At 44.0% G+C, this 11,697-nt stretch overlaps 1 protein-coding gene and 1 pseudogene across 2 annotated transcripts in view; both read right to left on the bottom strand.

Annotated features, from left to right (window-relative positions):
- The window catches only part of LOC112393428 (60S ribosomal protein L31-like), a 64,771-nt pseudogene extending 58,894 nt beyond the window's left edge, over positions 1-5,877 (bottom strand).
- Positions 5,878-7,992: 2,115 nt separating this feature from the next.
- The window catches only part of TAT (tyrosine aminotransferase), an 11,441-nt gene continuing 7,736 nt past the window's right edge, over positions 7,993-11,697 (bottom strand). The window contains exons 9-12 of one of the 2 annotated variants that reach the window (XM_024735735.1): positions 11,423-11,551; positions 11,002-11,085; positions 9,807-9,905; positions 7,993-9,083 (exon numbers count right to left, since the gene is read on the bottom strand). In XM_024735735.1, the coding sequence (XP_024591503.1) occupies positions 8,943-9,083; positions 9,807-9,905; positions 11,002-11,085; positions 11,423-11,551 (453 nt within the window). In that variant the 3' untranslated portion in view covers positions 7,993-8,942. The remainder of the gene's footprint in view (positions 9,084-9,806; positions 9,906-11,001; positions 11,086-11,422; positions 11,552-11,697) is intronic. The other variant, XM_024735734.1, reaches the window with a different exon arrangement.

Below are 11,697 nucleotides of genomic sequence, written 5' to 3'. Positions count from 1 at the left end.
GAAAGAAAAACAGAGCTGGAGGAATCAGGCTCCCTGACTTCAGACTATACTACAAAGCTACAGTAATCGAGACAGTATGGTACTGGCACAAAACAGAAAAGAGATCAGTGGAAGAGGATAGAAAGCCCAGAGGTGAACCCACACATATATAGTCACCTTATCTTTGATAAAGGTATCAAAACTACAATGAGATACCATCTCACACCGGTCAGAATGTCCATCATCAAAAAATCTACAAACAATAAATGCTGGAGAGGGTGTGGAGAAAAGGGAACCCTCCTGCACTGTTGGTGGGAATGTAAACTGATACAACCACTATGGAGAACAGTATGGAGGTTCCTTAAAAAAACTAAAATAGGGGCTTCCCTGGTGGCGCAATGGTTGAGAGTCCGCCTGCCGATGCAGGGGACACGGGTTCATGCCCCGGTGCAGGAAGATCCCACGTGCCGCGGAGTGGCTGGGCCCGTGAACCATGGCCGCTGAGCCTGCGCGTCTGGAGCCTGTGCTCTGCAAAGGGAGAGGCCAAAACAGTGAGAGGTCTGCGTCCCACACACACACACACACACACACACACACACACACACAAAAAACTAAAATAGAACTACCATACGACCCAGCAATCCCACTACTGGGCATATACCCTGAGGAAACCATAATTCAAAAAGAGTCATGTACCAAAATGTTCATTGCAGCTCTATTTACAAGCCAGGACATGGAAGCAACCGAAGTTTCCATCAACAGATGAATGGATAAAGAAGATGTGGCACATATATACAATGGAATATTACTCAGCCATAAAAAGGAACGAAACTGAGTTATTTGTAGTGAGGTGGATGGACCTAGAGACTGTCATACAGCATGAAGTAAGTCAGAAAGAGAAAAACAAATACCAATGCTAACACATATATATGGAATCTGAAAAAAAAAATGGTCATGAAGAACCTAGGGGCAAGATGGGAATAAAGATCCATACCTACTAGAGAATGGACTTGAGGATACGGGGAGGGGGAAGGGTAAGCTGGGACAGAGTGAGACAGTGGCATGGGCATATATACACTACCAAACGTAAAACAGCTAGCTAGCGGGAAGCAGCCACATAGCACAGGGAGGTCAGCTCGGTGCTTTGTGACCACCTAGAGGGGTGGGATAGGGAGGGTGGGAGGAGGGATACGCAAGAGGGAAGAGATATGGGGACATATGTACATGTATAACTGACTCACTTTGTTATAAAGCAGAAACTGACACACCATTGTAAAGCAATTATACTCCAATAAAGATGTTTAAAAAAAAATACAAGCTACACAGGTAAGATTATATCCATCAGGCAATACAAAAAAAAAAAGAAAGAAATCTCTTTCGGTCTGGCCTCTGGGAAGAAAAAACCTCTCCCGTGAGAATCTGTAACCATAGGCATTCCTTTACGTGGATTTGGTGTTCAAATGCATTCTACCTGCATGGTCTGGGACCCCAAGCTGAGAAATTCACATGAAAAGTGGTCCTAGTCCAGGAGTTTTAATACCAGAAAAGAAGGGGAGAATGGGTATTGGGGAATGTCTAGCAGTCTGCCACGTCAGTCCATATTTCTGTTGCACAGAAAAATAATCAGTAAAATACTTTTAAGGATAAAGAAGTATCACATTAACATAAAATTGGGGGGAAACGTGGAATAGAGACACAAGATCAGGAGAGAAAAGTAACAATGTAAAATTTCCAATAATGCCCCAGTTGAGAATACATGCTCTAGAGCTAAATTCCATTTAATGGATGTTTGGGGGTTAGAGGAACAAGTTAAATGACACCACAAGAATGTCTGCCACATCCAGAATGTGGGAAATTTCACAAGACAACTGTTTTGACAATTAAGTCAATGGCATGAAAAGATTAAGAGAAATTTAAGAGATGTAAAACTAAAAGTAATATTTGAACCTTGTTCAGATCCTACCCCAAATGAACCAACTATAAAAAGATATTTTGTATACAGTTGAAGAGATCTGATTATTTGATGCAATGTGGCACTGTAATTAAGAAATTAGGTTTGGGCTTCCCTGGTGGCGCAGTGGTTGAGAGTCTGCCTGCTGATGCAGGGGACACGGGTTCGTGCCCCGGTCCGGGAAGATCCCACATGCCGCGGAGCGGCTGGGCCCGTGAGCCATGGCTGCTGCGCCTGCACGTCCGGAGCCTGTGCTCTGCAACGGGAGAGGCCACAACAGTGAGAGGCCCGCGTACAAAAAAAAAAAAAAAAAAAAAAAGAAAGAAATTAGGATTTTGGAGATGCATACTGAGGGGTATGAGAGGAAATGACATGTACCTAGGATTTGCTTTATAAATACTTCAACAAAGAAAACAAGGAAAAGGAGGAAGGAAGAAATATGGCAAAGTCTTGATAATGGATGATGGATATATAGATATTAACTATACTATTGTTTCTTTTATACACATTTAAAATTTTCATAGAGTTCAAAATTATTTTAGAGGATACATGAACAGAAAACAGCACTAGTATAATATACGAACTAATTCTGCTATTTATAGAAACATCCCAGATGTTTTTCTAAAAATTTCTTACTTTTCCCAGTGTGCAAGCCCCACCGATGCTTTGCCCTGCTTCCATTATGAAATGCTAGAATCAGGAAAAATAAGCACTTTGTACCCCAAGATGAACAAATGATGATGGGGTCATCTCATCTAATTTCAGTCCTGAGGAAAAACTTAAAAAGTAAGTAATTCCTACAAGTGTGGACTCCCTAATAAAAAATGGTGCCATCCCTGACTTTTAGAATGCTAGTGTCTGAAATGATGTCACAATCTTTGTGGATATGGTTAACATGAGAAAAAGTTGTTTTCCTACCATGATCAGATGAATGAAACTGGTAATTTCTCAGGTTTCTTACCTTTCTTTTAAAAACTTGAAATTCCTTTAAGTGCCAAATATTTGAGTTGGTCTTCCTGAAGTCTGACTCCTCTGCACCTTTAAAAAAGAAAAACAGTGTTGTGGGGCTTCCCTGGTGGCGCAGTGGTTGAGAGTCTGCCTGCCGATGCAGGGGACACGGGTTCGAGCCCTGGTCTGGGAGGATCCCACATGCCGCGGAGCGACTGGGCCCGTGAGCCACGACTGCCGAGCCTGCGTGTCTGGAGCCTGTGCCCCGCAACAGGAGAAACGGCGACAGTGAAAGGCCCGTGCACGGCGATGAAGAGTGGCCCCCGCTTGCTGCAACTAGAGAAAGCCCTCGCACAGAAACGAAGACCCAACACAGCCAAAAATAAAAAAAAAAAAAAAAAAAAACTTAAAAAAAAAAAAAAAAAAGAAAGAAAAACAGTGTTGTGGAGGTATAGTTCACATACCATACAATTCACACATTTAGTGTATAGTTTGATGGTTTTTAGTATATACACAATCGCACTACCATCAACACAATCAATTTTAGAATATTATCATTGCCCCCCAAAGAAACCCTGCATCTGTAAGCAGTCGATCTCCACCCCCACCCCCTACCCATCCCCACCACATACATCCTCACACTCAACTCTAGGCAACCACTAGTCTCTTTTTTTCTAGTTTGGACATTTGATATAAATGGAATTACACAAAATATGCTCTTTTCCACTGGCTTCTTTCACTCAGCACAATGTTTTCAAGGTTCATCCATGTCGCAGCATGCATCAGTGCAACATTCTTTGTTCCTCTCAAGTAATATTCCATGGATGGATATATCACATTTTATTTATGCATTCATCAGCTGATAGATATCTGGGTTGTTTCCATTTTCTGGCTATTATGAATAATGCTGCTATGGACATTCTTGTAAAAGTTTTATGTGGACATAAGTTTTCATTTCTCTAGGAGTGGAATGGATGGGTCATATGGCAACTATATTTTTAACCTTTTGAGAAACTGCCAAACTGTTTTCCAAAGTTGCTGAACCATCTTACATTCCTGCCAGCAGTGCGTGAGCATTACGATTTCTCCACATCCTTGCCACCACTGTTACTGTTGTGGTAGTTTCCTTCTATTTCTAGTTTGAGGGTCTTTATCATAAAAAGGTGTAGAGGGGGCTTCCCCGGTGGCGCAATGGTTGAGAGTCTGCCTGCCGATGCAGGGGACACGGGTTCGTGCCCCGGTCCGGGAAGATCCCACATGCCACGGAGTGGCTGGGCCCGTGAGCCATGGCTGCTGAGCCTGCGCGTCCGGAGCCTGTGCTCCGCAACGGGAGAGGCCACAGCAGTGAGAGGCCCGCGTACCGCAAAAAAAAAAAAAAAAAGTGTAGAATCTTGTCAAATGTTTTGTTAGCATCACTGAGATGACCAGGTCGTTTTTGTCCTTCATTCTGTTATTGAGGTGTATTACACTGACTTTTTTTTCATTTGTTGAACCATTCCCATATTTCAGAAATAAATCCCACTTGGTCGGGGCTTCCCTGGTGGCGCAGTGGTTAAGAATCTGCCTGCCAATGCAAGGGACACAGGTTTGTAGCCCTAGTCCGGGAAGATCCCACATGCCGCGGAGCAACTAAGCCCGTGCGCCACAGCTACTGAGCCTGCGCCCTAGAGCCCGTGAGCCACAACTACTGAGTCTGCCTGCCACAACTACAGAAGCCTACGCACTTAGGGCCCGTGAACCACAACAAAAGAAACCACTCCAATGAGAAGCCCGCACGCAGCAATGAAGACCCAACGCAGACAAAAATAAATAAATTTAAAAAACAAAAAATCCCACTTGGTCATGGTACATAATCTTTTTAATGAGGTGTTGTATTTGGATTGCTAGTACTATGCTCGTCTTCTCTGTATTGTTCCAATTTTAGCATATGTGCTGACAAAGCAAGAACTCCCTGCGGCTTTATTTTTTAAACACGGCATAACGTACGTTTTTTTTTTTTTTTTTTGCGGTACGCAGGCCTTTCACTGTTGTGGCCTCTCCCGTTGCGGAGCACAGGCTCCGGACGCGCAGGCTCAGCGGCCATGGCTCACGGGCCCAGCCGCTCCGAGGCATGTGGGATCTTCCCGGACCGGGGCACGAACCCGTGTCCCCTGCATCGGCAGGCGGACTCTCAACCACTGCGCCACCAGGGAAGCCCGGGATAACGTACTTTGAATTTCATAATGTACTTTGCATTTCAATTTTCAAATGAGTAAATGTCTCAAGGAGCAAGAATTCTTTTCTATGCTTGAAACACTGACAAAAATTAAGACACACTTGCTAGTTTGCAGACTGTTTTCTTCGCAGAATTAGCATCACCTGCTTCCTACATAACACACCTCAATTAGATTGTCAGAAAGTGACTGTTTCTTTGGAAGGTGCTCTGCAACAATCTGACCCATAGAGAGCATCCAAATGTGCGGTTTCTATGACACCATTATGAAACCCGTTTGTAAACACACAAACTGTTTAAAGTAAATAAGAGTATGAATAAGATGTACCGGGGATTCACTTCTCCAACAGATTCAATACTTCAACCTTTAGAGTACTTAAAATACAGGCCCTCCTGCACAGTAAAGTGTGGTGTGCGCGAAGCACAGCAGACGATTCACCTTTCTGGCTCGGCAGAAATCCAAACATATATGCCATGCACTCGGGACCGTGAAGGATACGATTCTTCTAAGAAAATTTCCAGGGATACTTTTGAAAACTGACAACAGCTCCTGGGAACTTCTGCTTCTGTTTCACAACTTATGGGACTTACTGGCACCCGCCCACAGCTAGGAAAAGTCTAACAGGTGTTTACAATACCTAAAGATGACTTGTCGACTTTCTGGAAGCCTCCCGCCTGATGTGGCCCGAAAAGGGGGCAAAGGAGGAAGGGAATCTCTCAAAAAGGCGCGGGTCCGAAAAATAGGCTGAAGGAGGAAACAAAACCGAACATCCGGAGAAAAGGTAGTCTCTCCCACCAGAGATACGCAACCTCGCCGGCGCCTCACGGTCTGCGGCGTCTCGTAGTCCCGTGACTGCGCATGCGCCCTGAGTAGTGCGCTGCCCTCATTAGCATTTGTGCCTGCGCAGCCATGGGTTCTTTCCCCCGCTCTACCCCACCCCAACTCCCCCACCGCTCCATCCCCCGACCCCCTCCTCTTCCAACTCGGTCACCCAGAGCAGGGTTGGGTCGTTGGTGACTGCTAGGGACTAGAGTGGGACGGTGTGTGGTACCGGGTCAGTGGTAACTCGCCAGTTATCCCGTAGGTTAGACAGAAAGGTGAATTCACAGCTGCGAGCCCTTGTCTCCGACATTTTAAAGCATCCTTTGTTTTATCCTGGGACGCTCGGAAGCCACCATCCTGTTGCCGCCATCCGCGAAGCAGCTGGGAATTGTCTCTTGGGAATTTTAATCTTGTTTGGAAGCAGCCCCGACCAGGGGGTCCCTTTTTTATTCAGAATCACCCAGGACATGATGGACAGAAATGTCATCCCTCCTTAGACTTCCACAGAAGCTGAATTAAAAAGTTGAGTAATAGTTACTTCGAAGAAAGAAAAAAAAAAAAAAAGGAAAAATTCACACGCAAAAGCATTTATGTGTACACAGAATAATCTCAAAGAATGGATCAGCAACTGCTACTGTGATTACCTCAGGGGAGAAGAAAAGGTGCTGAAGGACTGGAATGAGTGGTTTTTTTTATTTTTTTGCATCGTTTGAAATATGTCAAGTGTGCATGTATTTTTGTTTATTTTATTTTATTTTTTAAAATTATTTATTTATATATTTTTGGCTGCATTGGGTCTTTGTTGCTGCACAGGGGCTTTCTCCAGTTGTGGTGAGCAGGGGCTACTCTTCACTGTGGTGCACGTGCTTCTCATGCGGTGGCTTCTCTTGTTGCGGAGCACGGGCTCTAGGCGGGCGGACTTCAGTAGTTGTGGCTCGTGGGCTCTAGGGCACGGCCCCTAGATCACAGGCTCAGTAGTTGTGGTGCATGGGCTTAGTTGCTGTGCGGCATGAGACATCTTCCCGGACCAGGGCTGGAACCCATGTCCCCTGAATTGGCAGGTGGATTCTTAACCACTGCACCACCAGGGAAGTCCCCGTTTTGTTTTTTAAATCTTTGAATTTTCATTTGACTCCCTTACCAAAATGGTAGATATCAAGGAAATTTGGAAATATAAGAAGTCTGTCTAGATTCAGTAATGCTGGATAGAATTATACATACGTGTGAAGATAAAACGTTTTGTGTAAACCACTAAGTCTTCCTGTTTATCTCTGGACAGATATCCTTGGAAGTTGGGGCCAGAGGTACAGGAAAAGAGGAGCCAGGTATTTTCGAAAAATCGGCAGGAGTGGCATACAGGAAACAAATGTTTTTCATCTCAATCATTGTATATTCCTCTTGGTTTTGCTGAAGAAAATTGAAGGGTAAATTTTAGTTCAACGAAGTCCGACATAGATGGGAAGGGGATGTTTGATGTTTATTTTTGTAAAGGAAATTAATTGGGTGTGGTTGGCAGAGTTGAGACTTGAAGTTCCTATTCTAGATAAGGAAAACATCCCTTAGTGAAGAATTCCCAGATTGATTATGGTATATTCCTGCCCCTAACATTGCAAAATAACTTCAGGCTCCCTCCTCCAAGGGAAATGGTTAGGAAAAAATTAGGCAACTGTGCTTAAGAGGATTTGCAGACAAAAAGCTCATACTGAAAGATTAGCACACCGGACACACCTCATTCTCTTGGTTAGCTGAACCAGTTCAACTTGTTACCCAATGAGTGGTTAGTAGATCTAGAGAAGTGTAGGAATTTGGAGAGTGGGGATCCCAAAAGTTGAAAGTGTGAAGTCAGAGGCCAGGTGTTTATAATGTTGCTTCTTAGTTTGTCTTGTTTGTAAGTACAAGCAAGAAGTTGAGCTCCCAAATAAAATATTTTAGGAATAGTGTTTCTTAAGTGACTCCAAATGTCAGTACATCTACAAAGAAATAAATGAAACCTAGTGGGTAATAAATCAATCAGACTGAGCAATAAGTAGCACCTGGGGATAGAAATTCCCCACAGAGGAGAAAAATGACATCACAGAAGAGAATACTTAGTAAAATTTATTTTAAAAAAAAAGAAAAAGGAAAACAATAATTTATGCCCTTGGCAAAATAAAAGATCTTTTCAATATAAATGTTTCTTAGAAAACATATGAAAAGATAATATAACATATATATCAATAAATCAATATCAACGTTACAGCAAAAGTAATAATGATTCTGTAACAATGACGAATGAAGAAAATTCTGGCCCTTACACAGCAGCGTTCCTGGAAGGTCCTCTGATTCCTCCTTTTTTTAGTACAGATGTGCCGTCATTTTAAGAAAGCCTGATACACATATATCTACGTTTAGAATCTCTATCAATTAAATTTCTTTGTATCACAAAATAATTCTCTACAAAAAAAAAAACGAAAAGTTTCTGTAAGTGACCCTTCAAATTGGCAGGCTTTCCTAATGTGTTTAGAATTAACCAAATACATGTGTCCCCAACTTCTTTCATTATAGCATTATTGCATACAGTGACGTATACCTGAAGTGAGCCAGTAACAGAGTTGGGCTTCAGACCTGACTGAAGAGAATGTGTTCTTACTTAGAGTAAGAGCAAATGCTTGGGGGCACAACTTCCCTCAATCTTTTGATTCTCTAATCCTGAGTTCTTAATTTTCCTGTCTCTACCGTTTCCTGGGTAACTTTGTTCACCTGGTACTCTCAAGCTAAAAGGAGGAAGTCATATGGGAGGATGGATTGACGGAAGTCATAGCGGTGGATTAATGAATTAGTGAGTCACTCCAGCAGAGCAGAATGCGATGAAATCTGGGGTTCAGAGTGTGTGTGTGTGGATACAGCTGGGGGAAAGCTGGAGCAATTCTGAGCCCTTGTCGTGGTATTTGTGAGGCCCCTCTCCCAGCAGGGGCACCTGAGGAGCAGCAGGGCTCAGTCCCGCTCTCCCCACCCCGATGGGACACACACTCAGGAGAATGGACTGCGTCCTATTTGTCACATTCCTCCGGGCTCCCTTCAGCACAATGGTAGTGCTGGTCACAGAACTCCTGGATCCGGCTACAGGCCTCCAGCAACATCACTTCGGGGATTGTGATTACCACTCGGAAGAAATTTGGGTACTCGAAGCACTGCAAAAACAAAAGCCTGTTATTCTCAGAGCAATTGAATCAGGGACTGGACCACCCTAATATGGCCAGGGCCCTAATCAGCAAAAAGCAGTGATGCCATTTACCCAAGGGTATCATTTCACTCAATTCCCACCACTGGACTGCTAAGCCAGTAACTGAGTTAATTTATCTTAAAAGGAATTTGTGGGACAAGCTTGATTTCCTCTCACCTAGAATGTTCAACCACAATTTTTCTTCCTGGATGGGGGAGAAACAAATTTTAAATAGAGGTCATGAGACCCATCAGTTTGAATCTTTTCGAAAGAGAATACAGTAGTCCCTCAGTATCCATGGAGGGTTGGTTCCAGAACCTTCGAGAGTGCCAAAATCCGAGGATGCTCAAGTCCCATATATAAAATGGCATAGTATTTGCATAACCTACATACATCTTCCTGTGTACTTTAAATCATCTCTAGGTTACTTTTAATACCTAATACAATGTAAATGCTATGTAAATAGTTGCCAGTCTGCAGCAAATTCAAGTTTTGGAACTTTCTGGGATTTTTTTTCCCCTCATATTTTTCCATCCACAGTTGGTTGAATCCGTGGATGAGGAACTTGAGTGTATGAAGGCCGACAGTATGCTTTGTTGGGGGAGAGAAAGTCAGGCTAAAGACCAGCTCAGGGAGAGTTCCTGAGGCTCTAGAAACCGTTGAGAGTGTCCTGAGAGACGTAAGCACTCACTGTTGCTGGGAGGCAGTGGACGGATTGCTCAGCAACTAACTGCTCAGTGAATTCCACATCATTCTCAAATTCTGGGAAATGTTCCATCTCAATTCCAACCTATACCAATAACAGGGAGATGCAAATTTATCAGGAGGTAAAACAGGCCAACTCTCTATGCCACAAATTAAGATAGGGACTACTCTAAAAAACATGTTGGAACTCCACTACTGATAACTAAGAGTTCTTGCTCTTATGAACTCACAGAATTTTTCATAGGGAAGAGAGGACATATTTATATTAAATGTTTTAGTTTACTGAAGGGTTCCTTCTTGGATGCTGATAAATGAAAGCTGGAAATAGGATGCCAGTGTTTCTCAAAAAAGGCACTACTGGGACTTCCCTGGTGGCCCAGCGGTTAAGAATCAACCTGCCAAAGCAGGGGACATGGGTTCGAGCCCTGGTCCGGGAAGATCCTACATGCCGCGGAGCAACTAAGCCCGTGTGCCACAACTACTGAGCCTGTGCTCTACAGCCCACGAGCCACAACTACTGAGCCCCCATGCCACAACTACTGAAGCCCACGCGCCTAGAGCCCGTGCTCCGCAACAAGAGAAGCCACCACAATGAGAAGCCCGCGACCACAAAGAAGAGTAGCCCTGCCCGCCGCAACTGGAGAAAAAGCCCGCACGCAGCAACGAAGACCCAACGCAGCCAAAAATAGATTAATTAATTAATTAATTAAATTTAAAAAGGCACTATTATCATTATGGGCCAGGCTATTCTTGATTGCATGGAACTACCACCCTGCCCATTGAAAAATATTTAGCATCCCTGGCCCACAAAATGCCAATAGCACCCCACACAGTCTTTCTGAAAACAAACAAAATTCCTATATATCCCCAAATATTCCTAGGGAACCAGATCTCTCCTAGGTGAGAATTACAGTAGTGTGGAAAGCCTCTTATCTGTGTCTTATGTCATCCCTGTATCTACATATAAAATGAGTCTCTGTATGAAGAATTAAGTCATTTTAAGAGGTTTTTTCTTCCTTTTTCTTTTTTTTTAGCACTGAGGTTAAACCACATTGTTGGGACAATTCAGAACAAGGCAGTTCCTAAACTGACTGGCTCAGGAGCCCATGTGGTTGTCTTTGTGAGCCCTGCAGACTGGCTTCCCCCGCCTACCACCAACTACCTGCCACCCACATACTCACCATGAGGTACATGGCCCCAGAAGGGCGGATGGGCCGGAGTCCAGGGATGGCAGCCAATGCCCCATAGCAGAGATCCGCATTGGACTACGAGAGGAGACAGAGACATCAAGGATGAAAAGTTAAGCAAAAGAAAAACCAAGTCATTAAAAGGAGAGCCCACATCAAAGGCAGGGAACCTAAGTTTGCTCTCCTGGCATAAGGGGTAACAAGATAAAAACTCTGCCACTTGAAGCTTTTGGCCAGGAGCAGGGTGGATTGCCAGAAGTTAGAGAAATGTGTGGGTAGATATTTACACTGATGCCACCTCCTGGTTTGGAAGCCCCATAATGGAGCATTGCTCCAGAAATGAGGACCCATTATTTCAAATTCCACTGGCGGCATTCCTTGACTCCCAAAGTAGAAAGTCATGGGCTGCCCTTACCTTGAGGAAGCTTAGAGTGTTGTGGTAGAACTCTTGAGGGGTGCGATGCAGAATGCTTTTCAGAGCTCCCTGGACAAGGGTGCAGGGTCCCAGGATCCGCTGACTCAGCTTCACCAGCCCATCTCGGATCTAAAAGCCCCCCGGCAAACACATTATTTAGCTTTTCTTAGGCATCCCCACTGTGGAGATCCTTGTTCTGCCAATTCTTTCTATCAAGTTTTTTTTTTTTTTTTTTTTCGGTATGCGGGGCTCCCCCTGTTTTGGCCTCTCCCGGT

Source organism: Neophocaena asiaeorientalis, unplaced genomic scaffold (genome assembly GCF_003031525.2).
Source record: "Neophocaena asiaeorientalis asiaeorientalis breed wild unplaced genomic scaffold, Neophocaena_asiaeorientalis_V1.1 scaffold40, whole genome shotgun sequence".
NCBI lineage: Eukaryota > Metazoa > Chordata > Mammalia > Artiodactyla > Phocoenidae > Neophocaena > Neophocaena asiaeorientalis.
The sequence above is the reverse complement of the archived record's forward strand: the minus strand, read 5'-3'. Positions and strand labels throughout refer to the sequence as shown.